This window comes from Sinohyriopsis cumingii, chromosome 3 (genome assembly GCF_028554795.1).
Source record: "Sinohyriopsis cumingii isolate HCF-2022 chromosome 3, ASM2855479v2, whole genome shotgun sequence".
NCBI classification, from domain to species: Eukaryota; Metazoa; Mollusca; class Bivalvia; order Unionida; family Unionidae; genus Sinohyriopsis; species Sinohyriopsis cumingii.
In genome coordinates, this window is record NC_142963.1 from 23,217,655 (window position 1) to 23,245,274 (window position 27,620).

The 27,620-nt window shown below is 35.8% G+C and overlaps 1 protein-coding gene across 2 annotated transcripts in view; it reads right to left on the bottom strand.

Moving 5' to 3' along the window:
* LOC149802536 (cGMP-dependent protein kinase 1-like) overlaps positions 1-27,620 on the bottom strand; it is a 248,197-nt gene that overhangs the window by 38,702 nt on the left and 181,875 nt on the right. For both annotated transcript variants that reach the window (XR_016420045.1, XM_089951780.1), the window contains exons 12-14: positions 26,712-26,851; positions 23,117-23,348; positions 20,546-20,709 (exon numbers count right to left, since the gene is read on the bottom strand). Coding sequence is in view for 1 of the 2 variants with exons in the window: in XM_089951780.1 (XP_089807906.1) it covers positions 20,546-20,709; positions 23,117-23,348; positions 26,712-26,851 (536 nt within the window). In the remaining variant the exon portion in view is untranslated. The remainder of the gene's footprint in view (positions 1-20,545; positions 20,710-23,116; positions 23,349-26,711; positions 26,852-27,620) is intronic.

A 27,620-nucleotide genomic window follows, 5' to 3' on the forward strand; every position in this document is an offset into this window, starting at 1 on the left:
AGTCTGAAAGACTTCAATGCATAGTCCACATTATCTAGCTTAGCCTGAAGGACTTCAATGCAGTCCACATTATCTAGCTTAGCCTGAAGGACTTCAATGCATAGTCCACATTATCTAGCTCAGTCTGAAAGACTTCAATGCATAGTCCACATGATCTAGCTTAGTCTGAAGGACTTCAATGCATAGTCCACATGATCTAGCTTAGTCTGAAAGACTTCAATGCATAGTCCACATTATCTAGCTTAGCCTGAAGGACTTCAATGCATAGTCCACATTATCTAGCTTAGCCTGAAGGACTTCAATGCATAGTCCACATTATCTAGCTTAGTCTGAAGGACTTCAGTGCATAGTCCACATGATCTAGCTTAGCCTGAAGGACTTCAATGCATAGTCCACATTATCTAGCTTAGTCTGAAGGACTTCAGTGCATAGTCCACATGATCTAGCTTAGCCTGAAGGACTTCAATGCATAGTCCACATTATCTAGCTTAGTCTGAAGGACTTCAGTGCATAGTCCACATTATCTAGCTTAGTCTGAAGGACTTCAATGCATAGTCCACATTATCTAGCTTAGCCTGAAGGACTTCAGTACATAGTCCACATCATCTAGCTTAGCCTGAGGGACTTTAATGCATAGTCCACATTATCTAGCTTAGCCTGAAGGACTTCAATGCAGTCCACATTATCTAGCTTAGCCTGAAGGACTTCAATGCATAGTCCACATTATCTAGCTCAGTCTGAAAGACTTCAATGCATAGTCCACATGATCTAGCTTAGTCTGAAGGACTTCAATGCATAGTCCACATGATCTAGCTTAGTCTGAAAGACTTCAATGCATAGTCCACATTATCTAGCTTAGCCTAAAGGACTTCAATGCATAGTCTACATTATCTAGCTTAGCCTGAAGGACTTCAATGCATAGTCCACATGATCTAGCTTAGCCTGAAGGACTTCAATGCATAGTCCACATGATCTAGCTTAGTCTGAAGGACTTCAATGCATAGTCCACATTATCTAGCTTAGCCTGAAGGACTTCAGTACATAGTCCACATTATCTAGCTTAGCCTGAAGGACTTTAATGCATAGTCCACATTATCTAGCTTAGTCTGAAGGACTTCAATGCATAGTCCACATTATCTAGCTTAGCCTGAAGTACTTCAATGCATAGTCCACATGATCTAGCTTAATCTGAAGGACTTCAATGCATAGTCCACATGATCTAGCTTAGTCTGAAAGACTTCAATGCATAGTCCACATGATCTAGCTTAGTCTGAAGGACTTCAATGCATAGTCTACATTATCTAGCTTAGCCTGAAGGACTTCAATGCATAGTCCACAGGATCTAGCTTAGTCTGAAAGACTTCAATGCATAGTCCACATTATCTAGCTTAGTCTGAAGGACTTCAGTGCATAGTCCACATGATCTAGCTTAGTCTGAAGGACTTCAGTGCATAGCTTATTCTGAAGGACTTCAGTACATAGTCCACATTTTCTAGCTTAGCCTGAAGGACTTCAATGCATAGTCCACATGATCTAGCTTAGTCTGAAGGACTTCAATGTAATTAGGCAGGCTACTGCAGCTGTAGGTCTGCAGATTGAAAGGACAGATGATGTGAAATAAGTACTTATTTATGGACAAAATGGACAGATGATGTGAAACAAGTACTTATTTATGGACAAAATGGACAGATCATGTGAAACAAGTACTTATTTATGGACAAAATGGACAGAAGATGTGAAACAAGTACACATTCATGGACAAAAAGGACACATAATGTGAAACAAGTACACATATTTGGACAACGGACTGATTAAACAAGAACACATGGACAAAATATCAAATCTACATTGAGTAAAACTCTTGTATGTACACATTAAAGGAATGTGTGTGTGTGTGTGTGTGTGTGTGTCCCAAATGAATGTGTTCAAACCAATAATATTCATTTATATCGACTTTGTTTCCTTTTCAGTTAATTTTGTGTCTAAAATGTGTATCATTTTAAGAGTGGCTGTCATCATTAGGAACAGCAGTTTTTGAATTGCTGTTTCCATCAATACATGTATACAATTATACTTCCTGACAAAATGTAATTGGATAAATCTTTTAATTAAGGAACTGTATTATCCACATAGTATAAATATAATCAACCAGTGCTGCTCTCTCTTTTCAACACCATAACTCTCATGAACATAATGCATTCAAATATATGATTTTTCTTTGTAAAACTGACATTGAAATAAACATGTAAATTTTCTCTCCTCTTTTGTTAACTTTGTTACTGATTAACACATCAGAATCGGAAAACAGTAATAAATTCACCAATGCATGATACCCCCACCCCACCCCACACATTTATACTTTTTTCTTCTTCAATATATGGAATATATATGCAACATTTCTAGATTATACATGCATTACATCATATCAACTAAGCAGAATGTAATTGTATGCGCTATGCAGCATAAAAGAAATAGTTGCTTTCCTACATACATCCCTCTCTATTTAAATGTTAAAACATAAATCACATATAAGAAACATCCATCGACATTATTTAATTGGGGGGGGGAGCAGTTCCCTTGGAATTTTCATCTCAAAATATTCAGGGTATATATCAGTGATGAAATGCAAGCAATTTGTGTATAATACTGTTCTAGAAATAGTCATCAAATTTGATTATATGATTTATACAGTCTGCAGGCTTAACCACAACTGTAAATAAATATTGGAGTGCACATCTATGTTCAGATGAACAAATTTAGCACCTGGGACATGTTTTTCAATAAGAACAAAAACATGGAAAAGATCACTGAACACCATTATGCCAGTTTGCCTTGCCCAAATGGCTATTTTTAGAAACTGATAATCACTGCAGGTGACATTTCACCGAGGTAAAAAGTATAAGCACCATAGGCAAAGTGGCATTATACTAGAGTACTTTACATGGAATAATAGAATTCAATTAGTATAATGGGATCTATAATATATACATGTGTTATATCATGACATGATAGTGGTAATCCAGAGACCATGTTGTATCAGGGACTTTGTTATATCAGACCATGTTATATTAGTGATGTTATTATATCATAGACCATGCTATAACAGTGACTGTGTTATATCATAGACCATGCTATATCAGGGACAATGTTATGGCAGTGACTGTGTTATATCAGACCATGTTGTATCAGTGACTGTGTTATATCATAGACCATGCTATATCAGAGACTATGTTACATCAGGGAGTATTTTATATTAGAGACCATTTTATATAACACTATGCTTAATAGTGATTTGTTTTGTTGGGTTTTACTGCACTTTTAACACATTACTGACTTTATCATGGGAGCTAAAAAACTTTCTCAAGAACACACTGAGGTAGCCAACCTGGACTACCTGGAAGGGTATTGAACCCACAACACTATACACTACCAGGCAAGCTACTGCAGCTCCTGCCTAATAGTGATGGGGTACTGTATATTGCACATGAACACATACATCTTGATCTGCAATTACATAATGCACCATCAGATCATGTTCTACATGGTTTTATATAAATCATTAGAAGTGACCCTAGAGAACATGTCACCATACACCACAGTGGCCAATCCAGTCTGATCTTGTTGTGGGTGTCAGCAACACACTACAGTGGCCAATCCAGTCTGATCTTGTTGTGGGTGTCAGCAACACACCACAGTGGCTAATCCAGTCTGATCTTGTTGTGGGTGTCAGCAACACACTACAGTGGCCAATCCAGTCTGATCTTGTTGTGGGTGTCAGCAACACACCACAGTGGCCAATCCAGTCTGATCTTGTTGTGGGTGTCAACAACACACCACAGTGGCTAATCCAGTCTGATCTTGTTGTGGGTGTCAGCAACACACTACAGTGGCCAATCCAGTCTGATCTTGTTGTGGGTGTCAGCAACTCACCACAGTGGCTAATCCAGTCTGATCTTGTTGTGTGTAGTCTAGTCTGGCAGTGGGTGTCAGCATGCACCACATTGGTCAATCCAGTCTGGTCTTGTGGGCAGCACACACTACAGTAGCCAACCCAATCAAGTCTGGCAGTGATTGTCTGCACCTACCACAGTGGACAAGCCAGATTGATACTGTAGTGGACAGCAAAGAAGCCAACCCAGTCTAGTCTGGCAGTGATTGTCTGCACCTACCACAGTGGACAAGCCAGATTGATACTGTAGTGGACAGCAAAGAAGCCAACCCAGTCTAGTCTGGCAGTGATTGTCTGCACCTACCACAGTGGACAAGCCAGATTGATACTCTAGTGGACAGCAAAGAAGCCAACCCAGTCTAGTCTGGCAGTGATTGTCTGCACATACCACAGTGGACAAGCCAGACTGATACTCTAGTGGACTGCAAAAAGAAGCCAACCCAGTCTAGTCTGGCAGTGACTGTCAGCACATACCACAGTGGACAAGCCAGACTGATACTCTAGTGGACAGCAAAGAAGCCAACCCAGTCTAGTCTGGCAGTGACTGTCAGCACATACCACAGTGGACAAGCCAGACTGATACTCTAGTGGACTGCAAAGAAGCCAACCCAGTCTAGTCTGGCAGTGACTGTCAGCACATACCACAGTGGACAAGCCAGACTGATACTCTAGTGGACTGCAAAGAAGCCAACCCAGTCTAGTCTGGCAGTGACTGTCAGCACATACCACAGTGGACAAGCCAGACTGATACTCTAGTGGACTGCAAAGAAGCCAACCCAGTCTAGTCTGGCAGTGACTGTCAGCACATACCACAGTGGACAAGCCAGACTGATACTCTAGTGGACAGCAAAGAAGCCAACCCAGTCTAGTCTGGCAGTGACTGTCAGCACATACCACAGTGGACAAGCCAGACTGATACTCTAGTGGACTGCAAAGAAGCCAACCCAGTCTAGTCTGGCAGTGACTGTCAGCACATACCACAGTGGACAAGCCAGACTGATACTCTAGTGGACAGCAAAGAAGCCAACCCAGTCTAGTCTGGCAGTGACTGTCAGCACATACCACAGTGGACAAGCCAGACTGATACTCTAGTGGACAGCAAAGAAGCCAATCCAGTCTAGTCTGGCAGTGACTGTCAGCACATACCACAGTGGACAAGCCAGACTGATACTCTAGTGGACAGCAAAGAAGCCAACCCAGTCTAGTCTGGCAGAGGGTGTTGATACACCTCCTAAATTCTCATAAATATAAAACAAAACCCAAGACAATAAAATGTCTAATGAGAATGCAAACTCATGGTTTAATCTTGTTAATCCAAGACAAATCAGTGCCACAAAAAATATCAAAAAAGGTTATACAAGTGAATCTAATCTTATAATTTATGAAAGACATTTAAGAAATCCCAACCATGGCATCATAGTAGTAATTGTCAGGTAAATAGATGCAAATAAATGAGACAAGTGTCCTGAGTTTGTCTCCTAATTTTGTGACTCAAAGTTTATTGGGTTAAATATTTAAAAAAAGCAAGAGGGTCAAATTCTTTTGCAGAAAACTCTGCCTGTTTTTTTTGCCCCAGACTCTCTCAACAGAACTTACTGTATGGTAGCTGCGTATGATATTGCAGGATCTTTGGTGTCATGGTATGGTGCTCTAGGTTTCTGGTAATTTTCTGCATACCACCACCTATCTTTATATACACCCAATGACAAGAGTTTAGTTACAGTTTCAGAATCACCAGTTTTATTTGGGGAAAATATCAGAACTGCTGGTGAGTATACTTTTTTGAAAATGCACCCATGAATTTCACTTTTTCAAAACATGGCCATACCCCATGTTCTCAAATAAAATCTATACCTTCTTAAAATCGATATCACTGCAACAAATCAGTTAACCAGTCTGACATCTGACGATGTATAATGATTTTATGCAAGAATCAGATCACATGATTACCATATCTGTCAAGAAGCAAGAGATCGAATCTATGGTAGCAAATAAGAGTCAAAATATGAAGAATGTTACAGTTGTTTTCTTGTGGCTTTTACAATTGACAGGTGTTGACTTAAAAACTTTGTTGTACATGATATATTACTTTTTGTTGTAACACTTGGTTTCGTTAAAACAGTCTCTGGTCAACATGTAATTTCATGCTCACGTTGGTGTGCCCATTCTCAATGACAATCTTGGAGCTCCCCCCCCCCCCCCCATCACAAGTGGTTACATATGCATACTTTTCATTCTCTCACATAAGTTTCTGTTGTTGGAAGGTACAGGTTACAAAATGAGAGCCTTTGAAATAGCATCCAATTTTCAAACTGACTTACAGTTTGTGCTGCATATACATCAAGACCCTAACATTAGGACAAGTATATGCCATCATAATTTTTTCCCCATTATTACTGTCATATCAGAGTAATGTCCCTTGCATTGCCTGGAATCTACATGGCATATCTTTATTGTTCATTTCCCGCAATCATCTGATTTAAAATGGTAATTAAAAATCTGTTAATATAGAGCAAAGAACACCAATTCAACATATATAACATCTTGAGGGTCAGTGTCTTTATTTATTTATTATTATTTATTTAATAATTGTTAAGATAACTGTATACAATTTCATAAATCTCACATGACTGACATGTTTATTTGTTCAGTTATGTTCAATATTTGCGCTGAAAAAAATGAAACTACCATATATGCTAACTACAACTGCAGAGCCCCACGTCTACCTTTGCATAATGTGCCAGCAGATCTGATCTATGTAGTTTGTTAGGAGTGATCAGTAGAAGAACAGCAAAGATCCTGATCTGCCAGCACATTATGCAAAGGTAGATCAAGGTCTATGTTCCTGGCAATTCGACTTGACTTACAGGCAAGTAAATACGATACCAAAAATTAATGTAAAGCTATAGAGCATTAAAATAAGCAAAGAAGCAAAGAAAAAAAAAGACAATTGTCTTTATTTCATAAATTCATCATACAAAATAAAAATAAATAAGATCAAAATTATTTTTCTCTTTTTTCTAAATTGCACAGTTTCTACAATTAAATTTATTTTTCTGTCTAATGAAGCTGTTTAAATTCTCACTTTGTTTGATCAGTCAAAGTGGCAATGGAATTTTTTAAAAATCCTCTTGGCAAATAATCACGGGTTTACATAAAGGACTCACAGTTCATTAATTTTTTTGGGAAGCCTAGAGGGCCATGATATTTAAATAATATGGTCAAATATGGTCACAATCTGTTTAACAGAGAATTTCTTGTGTTTTATACTGATAAAGTTTAACTGTTAAGTATGAAAAATTGCCAATTTTTGGCAGAATTGAGCCTGTTGGCAAAGTTATTTCTGCCAGACTGATTTGTCAAGTTTAAACATTCTGTAATCCCAACAAACAATCAATCTTTCAGGAATGAGATTAAGTTTGTTCAGAATTGGACTATGAATTCTACAATGGAAAACAGCACTCTGACAGTTGATAGAAGCATGAAGACAAACGTAATCTGAAGCATAATTTCACCAATTTGTAAAGTCAATCTTGAATTGAAAATCAATTAAAAAAGCAATTTGAAAATCAAAATGTTGTCAGTGAGGGTAATTTGTTTTATCTAACAAATTTCTTTGTTTTATCTAACAAATTTCTGTTTTAGTAGAAATTAAAGTTTGAAAATCTGGCTATCGATTTTGTTCAGATATTGAAAATCTGGGACATATAATGTTACATACATTTTTTTAGAGTGACTTATTGGACTCCACAAATGCATTTTATACAAGTTGTTTACCTTGAATGAGCCCAATTATGTACTTCAAAACATTAGTCATGTGCCACTTAGAATAATCAAGACTTTTGCATACCCAGTGCCTTCATTAATGATTGAGAGAGAGATAGCATTTTAATTGCAATGGCATTATTTGGTAATGGTAGTAAGGATTTCCATTAATCAGACTGTAACTGTGTGATCAAGGTGACCTCATTTCTGTATAAATGCATTTATTTCTGTATAATCTGATCTGGGCTACATTTATAAACCTATCTTTGGTACTTCTATAAATAATGTCACATGCAAAACAAAACACCAACACTATAAGTGAAGGCAGATACACTGTGCCAAAAACAAAAGAAAAATGCCACCATTTTTTGGGGTTTCTAAAATTTGAATGAACTGATTGTGAAAGACTAAGAAAACAAATATTTACATATTTTTCTTTTTAAAAAATCATTTTATTATTGTGTAATCTGGATAAAGATGTTGCAAATATGCTTTGTCATGGTCAGTGGTTGCTGGTATTCAGTATCCATTTGCTGTGTCAAAAATGGCAGAACTAAACAGGACAGATCAAATAGATTTCCTGCACAAAGATGCTGAAAACATTGATCCATCAATATCTGATGAATGAAATATCACAAGCAGAGATATCAAGCATTTTAAATAAACCAACACCAGTTTGATTCCCAGTTGAACAGCAGGAAGACAATACACAAAATTGCCTTAAATCTCATGTAGATCTTTGTATTTCAGCAGTGCTCAGAAACAACCCCTTCACATACCTGGGCAGCATTATCAACCAGCAGGGTGGCACAGATGCAGATGTCAAGGCAAGGATCGGAAAGGCGAAAGCAGCTTTCATACAGGTCAAGAACATCTGGAGCTCCAATGAAATTTCCTTAACTACCAAGATCAGACTGTTCAACTCCAATGTGAAGTCAGTCCTACTGTATGGAGCAGAGACCTGGAGAACCACCAAGTCGACCGTAAAGAGAGTTCAGACCTTCATCAACAGCTGCCTAAGAAGAATTCTTCCGATCCGCTGGCCAGACACCATCAGCAACACCAACCTGTGGCAGAGAACCTCCCAGCTTCCAGCAGAGGATGAGATCAAGAAGAGAAGGTGGGGTTGGATAGGACACACCTTACATAAGCCGCCAACCAACATTACCAGACAGGCATTGAAATGGAACCCTCAAGGCACACCTGGCGACGCGACCTTGAGGCGGACATCACTAAGATGGGTCACACCTGGAGTCAGCTTGAAGGGATGGCACAGGACAGAAGCCTCTGGCAATCTTTTGTGGGCAGCCTATACCCAAGCAGGGATGACAGGCAAAACTAAATAACTAACAGAAACAACCAAGAAAAACACTAAATGGGGATACAGTTCTTTTACTGGTGGATTCCTTCCTTCCTTCCTTCCTTCCTTCCTTCCTTCCTTCCTTCCTTCCTTCATTCATTCATTCATTCATTCAAATAAAATAAAAATCAGTCTGTTGGGTTGTACATTTATCTTTTGTTCTAGGCTTAAGTAATATTGATTGAGCACAGATAATGAATATGCTCTTTACATGTTATCCAAATGCATTCCTTCTTTATTTGCCAAAGCTGCTTTACAAGCAATGTTTAAAGTTGTATGCATAGGTAGAAACAAATATAAAATCGACAATATAAAAATAAAATAAATCTGTTATATAAAAAGTACATGTATGTGAAAGGAAACATAAATAAATGATTTTCCACAAAAATCTAAATATTTAACTCAGAATATATAAATAAGGAATTACTGCCAAGCTCAAAACCATATGAATTTCAGCACAGTGAAGAACCTAGCAGTATATCTAAAGACAGTCAAGCCTACATTATGGCCCAGAAGTTAGCTGTACTCACAGTCAAGCCTACATTATGGCCCAGAAGTTAGCTGTACTCACAGTCAAGCCTACATTATGGCCCAGAAGTTAGCTGTACTCACAGTCAAGCCAACATTATGGCCCAGAAGTTAGCTGTACTCACAGTCAAGCCTACATTATGGCCCAGAAGTTAGCTGTACTCACAGTCAAGCCTACATTATGGCCCAGAAGTTAGCTGTACTCACAGTCAAGCCTACATTATGGCCCAGAAGTTAGCTGTACTCACAGTCAAGCCAACATTATGGCCCAGAAGTTAGCTGTACTCACAGTCAAGCCTACATTATGGCCCAGAAGTTAGCTGTACTCACAGTCAAGCCTACATTATGGCCCAGAAGTTAGCTGTACTCACAGTCAAGCCTGTATTATGACCCAGAAGTTAGCTGTACTCACAGTCAAGAATACATTATGGCCCAGAAGTTAGCTGTACTCACAGTCAAGCCTACATTATGGCCCAGAAGTTAGCTGTACTCAGTCAAGCCTACATTATGACCCAGAAGTTAGCTGTACTCACAGTCAAGCCTACGTTATGGCCCAGAAGTTAGCTGTACTCACAGTTAAGCCTACATTATGGCCCAGAAGTTAGCTGTACTCACAGTCAAGCCTAAATTATGGCCCAGAAGCTATCTGTACTTTATGCCAAAGCAACATTCAAGGTCAACAATTGCAAAAACTAAAAAATGCCAGGGATGCTATTAGTCAATACCTTCAATTTGAATATGGTTGTTCAGTCAATACTCTTACAGGCTAGGATATGTTGATTGTGTAAATTAATTACTAAGCTTGCTTTATCAAAATCAACTAAACACAAACCTATTATTACATAGTCATACATCAACCAGGGCCTGATGCAAGATCACACTGTCACACCCAGGTCTGGTAATAACTCTCTGTCCACTATGATACTTGTGGAATAGAAAATCCAATTAGTTACCCTATGTACTTGCTTATAAGTCGGCCTGCGAAGAACAAAGATCCTAATCAGCCATTGCATAATGCGCCTGCACATCTGGGTCATGTTGTTTGATCCACTGATTACGCCTAACAAACTGCATAGATCCAGATCTGCCAGCACATTATCTGCAGTATACAGTTGGACTCAACTTATAAGTGAGTATATATGGTAACACCTACCATCCCAGGCCTCTGTAATGTTCAAATGACCCCTATTGACCCAATCAGTACCACCAAGCAATTTTCCCTTCATCTGCACAAGTTCCCCAACAAGCACTCTCACAAATTACAATTAAGGTTTCATCACACACTCCCCATCTCATTTCACTAACTGCATCTTCTTGTTTAATTGCAGCTAAAAAATTTAAATGCCCCAAGAAGTTAAGTAAATTCAGGCTTTTCAAGTTAAGTGCCCTATGTTAACTATCTGTTGCTGGAACAACTGCTATGATTTAATTCTAATTTTTCATAGATGTATTAGGTACCTACAAGTAAACAAATCATATAGATAAATCATAATGGAGAAATTAAAGATTTTAGTTCAACATAGATTTCAATATTAGAAACAATGAAGTGAAAAGTATTATATCAGGACGTCTACTGTAATGTCTACTGGCAGGATTTGTTGAAGAAAGCATGATAGATTATCATTGGATTGGTTTAGTGAATGGTAGCAATTAATCATGTGGACAGAAGCTTTTATGTTTGCCCTACCTCTAATTCCTCTTGTAACCCCTACCACCCTGTAGCTACAATATCTTGGTGTATATCCACTAGGGACTTTTAGCAAGATATAAATACTCTGTGATGTCATTTACTCACAAGACATTGCACCATTGGCCATTTCATTAATACAATGTTCATTAAACCTTATTGTTGTTTTCATCTTTATCTAAGTGACAACTTTTGTGTGTTTTCCAGAGGGTCTTTTAAATAATTGTTCTGAAACAATGCTGTTATGGAAATTACACTGACTCTTTCAATCTTTATGCATTGTTTCACCCTGCAAAGATATACAAGGATAATAATAATAATAATAATAATAATAATAAATATTATCATTATTATTATTATTATTATTATTATTAACTGACAGTAAAAATGTTTTTGTTGTATTAGAGTACCAGCTATGTCATCATTTAGTTATCATTATGTTATGGAAATGATGCAATCCCCTGGACATAAAATGACTTCACATACCCTATTTTACCATGTACTTTATAGAAGAAGATTAAAGATAATATGTTGACTGAAATTAAAGGGGGGAGGGGGAAGAGGCAGCAGTGTGCATACATCATTTCATAACAGGGCTGTTTGATAACCAACAGTTCTACACATGCTGTTTTATTTTCCATTAGCATTAGCTGAATTTAGTAGAAAAGGATTACTATTGTCTATAATTATGTATTATTATTGTTAACAATGAAAAAGAAGTCAAATTTTAAAATTATTCAAAGAGCAATAAAACAATAAAATCAGAAAATATATAATAATTCTAAAATGGATCTTAAAATAACAGTTTGTGTACATAAGGATTATAGTGGATTAAATCACAAGAATAGGTTTATAAACAGTGTTAAAGAGATGTAAAATAATGTGTCAGAACAACTGTACATATAGGATGTTAGGCAGCAAGAAAAGTATTTACAAAGCTATCAGCCAGATTAATTACTTGTTTCATTATACTGATTAAAGTTAATTTGCATTATTAATTTTCTCTAATGGTCTTTGGGTTGTAGATTTATCTGTTTGTCTGAATCTGGAGCTACATTTTATTTTTGATATGAGGTTGTGAATTGTGGCATCACAAGAGGGCCACTGCTAAATAACCCTATAGTCCTGGCCTTATAAATACGCTATGTAATCTGGATTTACTTTCAACATGATTGGACACATTTTGGATTTTAGTACCGAATGTTTGGGAAAACTACAGGCACAAATTTATTCTCTAATACTTGTTTTGGAATACTGCAAATGATTTAAATTTAGTTTTGAATAGGACTAGGGAAAAAGAAAATTCTTTGGGGGATCATTAACTAGTAAACAACCTTTATGGGAATCAAGCAGATTTCAAGAGCAGCACTCTCTTTCTGAGTAAAAACATAGAAGTCATAGTAACCCATCAAAAAGCACCAGATGGGTTGAGAGAGCCGTCCCAAGAAGATCTAATGAAATCCAAAGAGCCCATGCCAGGGATCAAACCAGTCAGAACTCCCATCATAAAGAGTTAAGACAACACTGGGGAACAGCAGGAAATGTATAAAAAGTGTACAATTGACTTCTGGTTTGGTGATTTTCCTCTTTAACATAACACCAAAAGGACAAGCAAGAAAATTTGAGAAATGTTTATTGAAACAGTACCATTCATTTGGAATAAGGACTGGTTCAGATTTCAAACTAGAAGTGTAAACCTAAAAGCAATATATCAGAAGCACTCAAGATGTTATGGAAATATATTAGGATGTCTTCTGGGAATTCTGCTACTTGATTCATCACAGTGGTGCCCACTGGTTATCAGGGAATTGGTTTAGTGAAAGGTAGTAATTAAACATTTAGAGAGAAGCTCTATCTCTAATTCCCCATGTAGCCAACCACACTGTAGTTAGAGTATATCCAATCCAAAAGAATGATGATATCAATATAAAACAGATATCACTTCTGTTTTTATCATAAACCTAATGGAAATTTTCAGTTAATAATTATACACAGATTTAGAAATTGTAGTCAAGTAGTTGTATTCAAGTGACAAAAAGAGTAAGTGAATGAATGTCATTCAAGTGTTTGACATTTTAACTTATATTTCATTGTGCTGTAATTTTTATTAAACACAGTAATTTGGCTTGCTGTTATGATTTCTTGTGTGAAATAACTTTTACACTAAGATCATTACATATCAACCATCTGTTCCTATTTCTATAAGTCCTTCTATGTGTCTATTTATTTTCTGCACTAAGTGTCACATATCTGATTGGGGAGAGGGGTAGGTTTTTAAAACAAAATTTCACAAACAAAATATAATGGAATCGTTACATGGATTAAATAACAGCTCATTACTGACAAATGTGTGTGTGTGTGTGTGTGATTTGGATTTTTAATGTAGCTTTAACAATTTTTAAGTCATATCACTATGATGTCTGCAGTGTGGCAGTTTATAGTTATGTCTAGCACTGGGGCATCATACAGCAGACATGTAGCATGGTGTCCCACCCAGTCACATTATCCTGACACCAGGACAACCAGTCCTAACTCTTAATGCTGAGCACCAAGCAAGGCAGCTGTGAGTACCATTTTTGTAAGTCTTTGGTATGACTTGGTCAGGGATCGAACCCATACCTCCCGCATCTAAGGTGGACACTCTAACCACTAGGCCATCAGAGTGGTCCATAAAGGAAGTAACTCATGTGTATGTGACAGCTGTTTTTTTAAAGAGTTGCAGCTGTACATAAATTTAAATGCTTGTTTACATCATGAATGTAGTGGGAATAAAAAATAACCTCTTAATGCTGAGCGCCAAGCGAGGCAGTTGTCAGTACCATTTTCTAAGTCTTTGGTAATACTTGGCCAGGGATCCAACCCACGACCTCCTACATCTGAGGTCGATTTTCTAACCACTAGGCCACTGGAGTGGTTACATTTAGATAAAATATAAAGACCATGCTATGAGTGTACAAAAGTTTAGATTGGCTACCATTTGTTGAAGTACATGTTTGATGTTGATGTGGTTATGACACCTATGCTGGAAAACCCCTATTCTATATATTGCTATATACCAGAAAACCCCAAATCCCATATGCTAAATGAACATCAAAGAAAAGATAGAAAGTATTAAATACAAGCAAACTAAGAAAAAGCATTGAATACAATCAATAGAAATTTCAATTACAGGAGTTTAATGTTGTTTTCTCTGATTATATCAAGGTATGACATGTCAGTTACCAATCACACAGCTTACGTAACATCCTTTGGGTATTATTTGATGTGTGATTTGGCAACTAACAGTTTTACATCACAATACACTAAACTAAAACAACATTAAGCTCTTAAATCTCACTAGTCTGGCCTCCATTAAAGTGGCTAATAAATCCATGCATTGTCTCCAATTTTTTATTTTTTAAATTTGGGAATAAATGTAAATTTGATTCTCAAACATTAATAAATGTATGGTGATGATCCGACATTTCGGTTAGAAGCAATTTGTATTAGATTAATGGAGACAAATGGAATAATGTAACATGGCAGCTGACCTGAGATGATCCAAGTGTAAGTCTCTTATCTGTACAATTAAATTTTAAGTATGGCACTCAAACCACCAATCCAAAACAGCTTTTAGACTAATGAGCTTTTGGTCTTCTTTTGTTGGTTTTAAAGACACTTTTATCATTTTAATGGTCATATCATGGTGAGTGTCTCTCCCAAGGACACACCTTGCATCCAAACTGGGCTGGCCTGGGAAGCTATCGAACCTGCATTCTTTTTTTTTAAGTCCAAATGCTCTGCCAACTAAGCCACCATGTCTCTCTGGACTAATGGACTATACTTTCTACATGAATACAGTGTATATGATAGCATGTATACAACTTTGTCCTATACACAAAACTTATTTATCATTCATATTAGACTTATATCAATTGTATTCGATCTATAAGCTGCCAAATCTTATTCCATATCTTCCTTCTTTGATAACCCTGTAATGCTATGCACTCATTTACCTCCTGATGTTTATTTAACAAAGTGCATCTTTTAGTCTTAGTGTATATTTTGATACTGAACTATCACATTCTGATAAGACCATTTAAGTACGTCACAAGAGTCCTTTGATATCTTCCTCTAGAAAGATAAATGAGATGAAGGTTAAAGGGATAGAAGATACTTACATACATAGACACACAGTACACACACACACACACACACACACACACACACACACACACACACACACACATACATATATATATATATATATATATATATATATATATATATATATATATATATATATATACACACACACACACACACACATACATACATACATACATACATACATACATACATACATACATTTATATATTACAATATGAATAAAACTGAATTGAAGCTTGCTAAATATCAGTACAATGTATTGATCTTTACCAAACCCGAAAGATTAAAAAACTGGAAAGGGTTCAAGCTCATCTTTTGTAAAATAGAGCACTGAATTATTTCAGACTTGTCCTATATGCCTCAGTAATTTCAGCATTTCTATCACATAATGATAGATACGCTTATAGATAAACCAAACCCCATAACAGTGTTTAGATAAAATGACCCTATTACTGTTTATACATATCTAAAAACAAAATACCATTTACACAGTAATTAACACTATTTACATATCATTTGACACATTTTACATATTAATTAACACCCTTTACATAGTAAATAATACTGTTCCAATATCAATTAATATTAATTAACCCTTTATATGTTAATTAACACCCTTTACATATTAATTAACACCCATTACATATTGATTAATAAGAATTATTTTTAAAATGTAACTTCTGCATAAAGGTTCATAGCAAATGCAGTTCAAAGATTACAGATGGAAATGATGATTATCCAAAGCCTCAGGAGACAGAGTTTTGTTTGGATAAATAACTGATAAGATAAATGATCACCAAGACAAAATATATTTATTTATTTTATGATAGGTCATCAATTACTGGGTTTTCCAAGTAAAATAATTGTGATAATTCACTGGAGTGAAATATAATAAATAATCTACTGCCACATTGATAAAAAAAGATAACCATCATAATTGAAGTTATTCTTAGATGCTTATCTGGACAGGTAGTAAATATGGCAGATTCCTGTAAAAGGTGTCTTGAGTTCAAGTCCAACAAGGCATGATTTATTTTATAAATACATGTATTTTCTCTGTGAATAATCACTAAACACAGCAGAACATAGCATGATCCAGTAAGAAATCTGCTACTTCAATCTGTTATAGAAGACATCATGCTAGCCAACATGTTTTAGCATAAAATAAAAAGAAAATTTGCTTGCAATCAGTGAATAAGGGATATATCTCATCTCATGGGTGAAAAACTTAAATATTTTCACCCACTCTATGAAATATATCCATTGTTCACTTGTTTCAAGCAAATATTGTTAACGTAATCAAAGAACTGACAATGCTAATAGCTTGGATGGTTGGAAGTGATACAAATTATGTAAGAAAGAAAGACCATAATGTCAGATATATTTATGTTTTTGGTCATTTTGTTATTAAGGACAGAATGCAATAAATATTGTTAATAATGTTCCAAATTTTATTTCCTTTAGGTATTACTAGAGAATTTATATTAACATTTGAAACATTATTTCAGGAATTATTGTGGGGATTTCATTTTAAAAGCATTTTTTACTTTTGTTTCAAGTATTATTGTTAGTGACACAATCTACAGGAGATAAGCACTGTAAGGTCTAATCATTAGTAAATTTTAGCTGCCTCTCTCGATATATAAAACTGACCTGTAAAGATAATGGCTTTATAATCTGCTACAAATTTTATTAAGGCTTTATAATTTTCTACTAGTAATAGTAATACAAACTATATTTAGAAAAGAGTATGGACACTGTGCCATAAAAGTAAGCAAGTCAAACAGTTCATTGTTGTGGATAGTCATAAAGTTCAGGTATGGTCTGACATAACTGGTCTGATCCATCTCCATTGCAAATATAAGGGTCATTTTAATTTAATTCCTTAAAGTACTCTTTGTTAAATAACCTGTGTTTATTGAGAATGTTTAATGAGTTGAATAACAAGTTTTCTCTCCTTATGAACTTGACCTCAGACCTTTCATTAAACCAACTACAAATAATCATTACTGTTCCCAATAAAATCCATGAATAACAACAATGTAAAGGCAAGAAATTCTGACATATTGCCATTCAGACAAAACAGAGGATTAAATAATGACCTCTCAAATCAACAGTTTCACGGCCAGAAGTGTGTGTGTGTGTGTGTGTTTGTTTGTGTGTGTGTGTGTGTGTGATTCGTGTCAAAATGTAGACAAATATTCAAATGAAGTGAAATATCTCCTACATGCACTCGTTGAGATTCATCCACCGGCTCATGAGTGGGAAAAAAAAGAAATGCCAATGTCCTCTTGCAACATGTGTCCCAATCTTGTTTTTTGTACTAAAAAATATGAAATTATTTGGAGATGCAGCTTAGTCTGAGAACTGTTTATGTCAGGCATACATTTGCAGGCACATGACTTTCCTTGGTAACATTATTATAGCAGAAACTGGGAAATACAACCATGCCAGCCATATCTTGCTTGATTTCACAAGCAACTGTACAGATACTTATGCCAGCAGCATTTTGTCTGACTTCACATGCAACTGTACATATACCTATGCCAGCAGCATCTTGTCTGACTTCACATGCAACAGTACATATACCTATGCCAGCAGCATCTTGTCTGACTTCACAAGCAACTATACACATGCTCTGCCAGCAGCATCTTGTCTGACTGCACAATCAACTATATATATACTATGCCAGCAGCATCTTGTCTGACTTCACATGCAACTGTACCTATACCTATGCCAGCAGCATCTTGTCTGACTTCACATGCAACTGTACCTATACCTATGCCAGCAGCATCTTGTCTGACTTCACATGCAACTGTACATATACCTATGCCAGCAGCATCTTGTCTGACTTCACATGCAACTGTACATATACCTATGACAGCAGCATCTTGTCTGACTTCACATGCAACTGTACATATACTTATGCCAGCAGCATCTTGTCTGACTTAACATGCAACAGTACATATACCTATGCCAGCAGCATCTTGTCTGACTTCACATGCAACTGTACATATACCTATGCCAGCAGCATCTTGTCTGACTTCACATGCAACTATACACATACTCTGCCAGTAGCATCTTGTCTGACTTCACATGCAATTATACACATACTATGCCAGCAGCATCTTGTCTGACTTCACATGCAACTGTACATATACCTATGACAGCAGCATCTTGTCTGACTTCACATGCAACTGTACATATACTTATGCCAGCAGCATCTTGTCTGACTTAACATGCAATAGTACATATACCTATGCCAGCAGCATCTTGTCTGACTTCACATGCAACTGTACATATACCTATGCCAGCAGCATCTTGTCTGACTTCACATGCAACTATACACATACTCTGCCAGTAGCATCTTGTCTGACTTCACATGCAATTATACACATACTATGCCAGCAGCATCTTGTCTGACTTCACGTGCAACTGTACATATACCTATGCCAGCAGCATCTTGTCTGACTTCACATGCAACAGTACATATACCTATGCCAGCAGCATCTTGTCTGACTTCACAAGCAACTGTACATATACCTATGCCAGCAGCATCTTGTCTGACTTCACATGCAACTATACACATACTCTGCCAGTAGCATCTTGTCTGACTTCACATGCAATTATACACATACTATGCCAGCAGCATCTTGTCTGACTTCACATGCAACTGTACATATACCTATGCCAGCAGCATCTTGTCTGACTTCACATGCAACTGTACATATACCTATGCCAGCAGCATCTTGTCTGACTTCACATGCAACTATGCACATACTATGCCAGCAGCATCTTGTCTGACTGCACAATCAACTATATATATACTATGCCAGCAGTATCTTGTATGACTTCACACTTGGTAAATGCTATTATATATGCAAAGAAAATGAAAAAGTGGTCATTGTTATTGCCTAGTCAAACTGTTACAGCAAATTAAAATCATGATATGCCACTCGATAACACAAACACAAATTGCCCAAGACAGGTGCAACCATTTCAAAATCTGGACAAGTTGCACAACCTTATCAAAGTATTCACTAAAACATTAAATATGGATGTGCCAGTTGGATAAAATAAACAGAACTTGTTTTCATCTCCAGAAACACTTTAACAACAAAACTGACAAACCTTAGGTCATATAATGAAAGTATGTCAAGACATGTAACAGAAACATTACATTAATAATGTTTATATAAGACCTTTATTTTTCACCCTGACATATTTCTTTTACGGTTTACCATTAATAAAAATAATCAATCCTTATGTTGATAGAATTACACCTACCACAGCCTATCCAATTATGCACATGGAGTTTTCTAAAAAAAATGAACAAAACTATGCCCTGTTGACTCCAGATCACTATAAAATATACTGTTGACTCCAGATCACTATAAAATATACTGTTGACTCCAGATCACTATAAAATATACTGTTGACTCCACATCACTATAAAATATACTGTTGACTCCAGATCACTATAAAATATACTGTTGACTCCAGATCACTAGGGAATTACATTAGCTCAGTTTAGAGAATGTCAGACATAAAATCCAAGGGGCAGAAGTTCAATACCTTTCAAAGTCAGCCTGGGTTGGCTGTGTCAATGGGCCCTTGATAAAGGCACTTAGCTCCCATTTCCTTGGCATGATACAACCAAATGGAAATTGACATAAAAATAAACAACCAAGCAAACAACCATGTACTACTTAATCTGGGTAGGGTGCTGATGATTGCCTATCAGGGCAGGGTGCTGATGATTGCCTGTCAGGGCAAGGTACTGGTGAAGTCTCTTATGGGGGCACACTCTATACAACAGTGGGCATTTTCATGTACTCCTATCTACATTAAAAATAATATATGCGCTTCACGTGAAAAATAGGAACAAATGATTGTAAGTTGGTGTCCAAAATGCATAGGTAAAATATTACAATATGCCGAGTATAAACACCTTGTGAGATTTAAGACATGCAGTTCCAAAACAGGGCAAGCTGCACCTAGAAGAAGGGAGGGCACCACCCAGGATGGAAGGCAGGTTGCAGCACCCTCTGAAAACTTACTTGGGACAACACTAACACACTAGGTACATGGAAGTGCAAATTCCTACCTTCCTGTGAGCAACTCAAACATGAGGATGCCCAATGACCAGTAGTCTGCGGCAAAGTCATGGCCTTTGTTCAGAATGACCTCTGGAGCCACATATTCAGGAGTACCACAGAAAGTCCAGGTCTTACGACCAAATCCTATTTTCTTGGCAAAACCAAAGTCAACCTGGAACAGATTTAGAAAAAGCATGTTAAATATATTCTTCTTCATGCAAGATTTTTGAATAGATAACCATATAACAGAACCACTTTGCTATTTTTAGTTGAATAGCTGATAGGAGTAATTCTCTGACTATTTGGTGTAGCTAGTTACTTGCACACAAATATCCACACATGTACACATAGTCTTAAGACTGGTACACCAATTAAGAATATGATAGTTATATATGTATCTTCATATCTTTGGAATATGGACTGTATTAGTGCTAAAGTGAAACCACTTCATTATTATATGAACATTTGTAATATAGACTGTATCAGTACCAGGTCTAAACCACTTAATCCATACCATCACAATGTAATAAGAATTATATCAGGACCCTGGCTAAACCATTTCATAAATACCAGCTAATACAAATCTATGCTCATAAACTAAGCAAAAGAAATAAGCAAACCAAAACGTTTTTTAAAACTTTACAAATAATTTAATTATCAAAATTAAAAATTAAAATGTGAGAGGAACTTACAGTATTATAAAGCAAATCAAAAAATATCCTAATAAAGTATTATGAAAGTCCAAAAGAATGAAAAATTCCCTATACATTTCAAAACTGGATATGTACTGCCCTGCAAAGAATCTAAAAGTCATTATCCAGAACTCTCATTTGAATAATTCACAACTGTTCCAGAAGAATATTATAGTAAAAAAAATGATAACTTTCTATTTACACTGAATATATTTTCACTCTTGAATAATATCTAAGTACATGTACAACATAAAACACATCTGCAGACTTAAAACAAGAACACAAGAAATGAGAATGACTCAAAAATAGGAATGAATCTGATTGGTTAGTTTTCTCCTTATATACACCTTCTATTACAACTACATTTCACAACAAATCCCACGTGACATATCATACTACTCAATTTATCGCAAATTTACCCACTCGTGTGACCTAGCCCAACCAAACAGAATTAACTGAAATTCTTCCAGAACCATCCAAACCCCATTAGCCAATGAGAAATTAACTCAAAGTTGTCATTAAAACTATTATTAGTAATTGACACCACATACATAAGCATCTATTTATTGATCCTATGTAATATTTACACTCTTAATAACAGATGTTAGTCATGTAGGCAAAATCTGACTTAAGATAATCAGAAATTATGATAATTTACAGTCATGAATAAAGTAAAAAACTTTAGATACAAATCATTTACCAAGAGTTACAAAAGTAGAGTTATACAAAACACCAGCACAACTGTGATATGAATTGTATTAATACCCTAGCAAACCACTTTGTAAATATCAGCACAACTGTGATCTGAAATGTATCAATACCCTGGCAAACCACTTTGTAAATACCAGCACAACTGTGATATGAATTGTATTAATACCCTGGCAAACCACTTTGTAAATATCAGCACAACTGTGATCTGAAATGTATCAATACCCTGGCAAACCACTTTGTAAATACCAGCACAACTGTGATATGAAATGTATTAATACCCTGGCAAACCACTTTGTAAATACCAGCACAACTGTGATCTGAAATGTATTAATACCCTGGCAAACCACTTTGTAAATACCAGCACAACTGTGATATGAAATATATTAATACCCTGGCAAACCACTTTGTAAATACCAGCACAACTGTGATATGAAATATATTAATACCCTGGCAAACCACTTTGTAAATACCAGCACAACTGTGATCTGAAATGTATTAATACCCTGGCAAACCACTTTGTAAATACCAGCACAACTGTGATCTGAAATGTATTAATACCCTGGCAAACCACTTTGTAAATACCAGCACAACTGTGATCTGAAATGTATTAATACCCTGGCAAACCACTTTGTAAATACCAGCACAACTGTGATATGAATTGTATTAATACCCTGGCAAACCACTTTGTAAATACCAGCACAACTGTGATCTGAAATGTATTAATACCCTGGCAAACCACTTTGTAAATACCAGCACAAATGTGATATGAATTGTATTAATACCCTGGCAAAACAAACTTCATTAAAATCAACACTACTGTTTTATGGCCTGTGTCAATATTTGGCTAAACCAACAAAACACATGTAAGTCTCTTACATACAATATAATTATTTCTGATTAAAGCAAACACATAATTAGAAAGATGTGCAGTAATGTAACGCATGTATCATGAACATATGTATGCATTCAGTGAAGAAATACCATTTTTCGTGACATTTTCAGAACACAAAATTTTCACAAATCTAATGAGCAACTGAATCAAATATTTTCACATCAAAGAATTTGATGCAGCATCAATCATTAATTTCTCAATATTTTATGTCATGCACAAGCTTTTATACTAAATTTGTGATATAAAAAATGTGCACAATTACAATTTATCAAAAAGTGTGTTACCAATTTAATAAATCCCTGACTATCCAGCAGTAGGTTTTCTGGCTTCAAGTCTCTGTATATGATTCCCTTGGAATGTAAATATTGGAATGCTTCTAGAACACAGGCTAAGCAGAATCTTGTTATCTGCTCATCAAAACTTCCTCTGTCTCTCAAAATTGTCCAAAGTTCCCCACCAAGACACACTTCCATCAGCATATACACAAACTTTCTGTCCTTGAAGGTTTTAAATAGCCTGAAGGAAAACAAGTGAGGTCAGTTACCATATATACTTGCTTATATGTTGAGTTCAACTGCAAATAAAAAAACTTGACAGCCATTGCATAACACACCAGCAGTTCAGGTCTGTGTTGTTTGCTCTACTGATTACTCCTAATAAACTGCACAGACACAGATCTGCTGGTGCATTATGTGATGGCAAATATGGGTCTGTGCAGATTGCAGATGGATTTATCAGAAAATATATTTAAAAAATCAAAGACAAACCATATCCCAGGTTATGAAATAGTTTTATCTGTCACTCTAGAATAAGTTGCTAATTTTGCTAAGCCATATATAAATAAACTTCACATCCTTACAAATATCATAAGACCAGAATGAAGATCAGAGTTCAATAAATCTGAGACAAACAAATGGCTGGTTGGGAAATGTTTTGCTTCTGTCAGCTCATAACATACTGAAACATTTGCACAGCAATTATATAAATTAACTTCCTGTGCTTAATTGTTATAGGCAAATTATAAAGCAAGCATTTTCAGCTCATTTTGTCACCTTCAAATGGACATTTGAAGGTCATTGGAAGGTCATCATCCTGTCATCTCAAATTCCTCTACATTTATAGACTGGAAAGGATAGAAAGATTACAAAATAATATGCTGTAACCTTGACCTTGAAGATTATACCCAATACTTGTTTCTAGTAAAGATGAATAAGTATACCAAGTTTCATCTCTTAAAACCATGGATAAGGAGAAAGGGTGGTCAAAAATGTAAAATATGGAGACATGACCTTGACCTTACAAATATGACACTCAATAACGTATATGTGTGTGCTTGTGATTTTTGGATTTTTAACATAGTTTAACAATCTGTCATATTGCTATGATATCTGCAGTGTGGCAGTCTACAGTGATGTCTAGCACTGGGGATCATGCCTCAGGCATGTAGCATTATGTCCCACCTAGTCACCTAACACCAGGGTGACCAGCCCTAACACTATACTCTTAAAGCTGCCAAGTGAGGCAGCTACTAGTACTATTTATTTATAATTCTTTGGTATTACTTAGCCAGGGTTAAAATCCTGTGACCTATCTCATCAGAGGCAGTTGCTCTAACCCAGGGGTGTCCAAAGTCCAGCCTGCGAGCCAATCACGGCCCGCAGTAAGATTTCATATGGCCTGCAGCTTTGGTCATATAATGTATTTTTTATGGCCCGCTAGCACGCGAACCCTTCTCTGCTCATTTCTGCCATGGTGACTGATGCACACTTATGCACTTGGACTTATGGCACTTATTTTATTAAACTCTTGAATAAGATTTGGTTATAACTGTTGATGTTATGTACCTGTATATGTGGCACAAACTATTATTTTCTGAAAGATCTTTTAAAAAACAAAAGCAAAATTCACTTGTTTTAAACTTTAATGATAACAGAAAACTTTGCATTAGTTATAACTCCTGTTTAAAATGAAAATGAGGCAAAGATATTTATCTAACTCATGGAAATTTAAGGTAGTACGTACAGTTCAATGTTATGTGACTCTCCAGATATGAATGAAAGGCAGAATTTTGTTTTTAGAGTTGTTCATGTCTGCCTGAGTGGCTTATATTTAGTTACAGTGCCATTTGAAAAATAAAGATAATTGTGACAATGAAAATTGTTTTATTTATTTATTGTTTATTTGTTTTTTATTTATTTATTGTTCTATAACAGTGTATATTTGCATGTAACTTTTGTGGTTAAAAAAAACATCAGAAGGAACTATTGGCCCCTGGGCATCTTCACTTTATCAAATCTGGCCCTCTTTGCAAAAAGTTTGGACACCCCTGCTCTAACCACTTAGGCCACTGGAGCAGTCTCAGTGAAGTATCTTCTAATGATACCTTTTAATGATGACCTATAAGTATACCAAATTTCTTTCTTAATCCCAAACAACTTCAAAGTTATAGTGCATACAAAAAGTGTGATGGACAGATGAAGGAAACAGCAATACTATGTCACAACTTTCTTTTTTTTTTAAAGGGGGGGGGGGCAATGAAAGCATATATCAGGTCTGAAAAAGTTCTATGTCTTTCAGGCAAAACAAGTTGCAAATTATGCTCCACACAATTATTTGTTACTTGCTTAGAACTTTATATAAAATGTGAAGCAAAGAAGCTGGATTTAAATGCAATCACTTTTTAAATCTCAATTCTGGACATGACCAACGTCAAAAGAGAACTGTTTTACCCTAAACAATGGCCAGCTGGCCTGGTGCAAAAGACATGTATGGTATCTCTCACAGGAAAAAGTGTGTACCATTTCTTTTCACATTAAAGTGGGTCCTAGATGTTAACAACACAAATAACTAAAAGTGCTCCTTCATTATAACACTGTCCATGGAAGCCAAAGAGTATACCAATTATAGAGAGAATGTCTTAAGTAAAATGAATATCAGTGATAAGTAACATGAATATCAGTGATAAGTAACATGAATATCAGTGATAAGTAACATGAATATCAGTGAAAAGTAACACGGACATCAGTGATAAATAACATGAATATCAGTGATAAGTAACATGAATATCAGTGATAAATAACATGAATATCAGTGATAAGTAACATGGACATCAGTGATAAAAAATATGAATATCAGTGATAAGTAACATCGATATCAGTGATAAGTAACATGAATATCAGTAACAAGTAACATCTATATCAGTGATAAGTAACATGAATATCAGTGATAATTATATAGTTTATCCCATCCATATGTAATAGATTTGCTGGTATCTTTTTAAAAAAATATCCTGTACTCAAAATTCATGGCAGGCACATGCTCTATTTTAGGTTCAAAATTAATCTATATCAGGTTTACATTTTAAACTGAGAAATTTGAGTAAACAAAAGTAAAGATAAATAACTTATCTTTTAATTTTCCTTATTTACAAATTTGAGCACGAGATATGCCACACAGTGAGATGATATTCAGATGGTATCAGCTGTTTTCTTTTAAAATAGATCTTTTATCTTTTATCTTATATTATTATTAGTTTATTAAACATCAGACAAGAATAATGAGGCTAAGTGGTGTGCCATATCCGATTCCAACTAACCACTCTAGCAATCAAAGTCTTCCAGGAGCTGTCATGGATCAGTAGTCAAGGTGCTGGATTACCAGACGGGTGCATGTTCTATTCCCATCATCAGATCAGCTTGGATAAGCTACTGTGGCATGTCCTTGGATAAGCTACATTAACCTTTTGGGATAAAGCAAAGGGAGTAAGGTTTCTTGCCCTGGTCTGGGTAGGACTTTAACCTAAAACTCATTGATTGTGAGCCAAGCATTCTGACCACAGAGCCACCACAGTCCTTCAAAAAAAGAGAATTGGTCTTGTACCTTGTTATGAAGACTGATCGACACTCCATCATGATCTTTTTTTCTGAGAATATGTGTTCTTGCTGTCGTGTATCGACAATATGCTTCTTCTTCAGGCACTTCAAGGCAAATGTTTTGCTTCTGTCAGCAGACAGCTGTACCTGGAAATACATATCAAAATTAATTGTCAACCCAATTTAATTTTCAAGGAAATGAGAACAATTTTATTAAAGCCAAAGAAAACCAAGAAGTAACATTGAATATCTACCATACTTATCTGGTGAAGGTCTATGCATGATAAGCCCAAACTAGTCCATAAAATTATGAAAGACCTGTGCATGATGATAAGACCAAACCAATCTCACAAAACTCTTTCAATGAAATGTCCCTCATTATAATATGATTTAGATATAACATGGTCACACCGAGGGTCCCAACAAAACAAATTTCAAATGAAGAAATAAATGTCAATTTTCTAACAATCATTTAACTTGACAATTTGTTGGATAATTTTATTCAAGTTGGGCTTTGCTTAAACCAATTGCTGCATTTTTGCCACTGACTCTTATTAAATTAACCACTTCTTTATTCAGCCACTACTTGCTATTTTATTGGATAAGAAGATATTAAAATAGACACTACTTTATTCAGCCACTATAGGCTGTTGCATTGGGTCATAGTCTATTAAATTAGCCACTACTTTATACAGCCACTAAATGCTAATGATTTGGGTAATAATCTATAAGAAACATGATTTTGCACCCCAGCACAAATTAAATGTGCCAGGTCTGCTGCTGCTCTAGCATGCCAATTATTCAAAAGTTAATCCTAGTGGCAAAAAAAAACACTTACATAATGGATAAGCAAGTCTTAAACTTATTAATTTGTACATTAAGATTAGTAATTGTCACTCACCACTACAATCTGCTT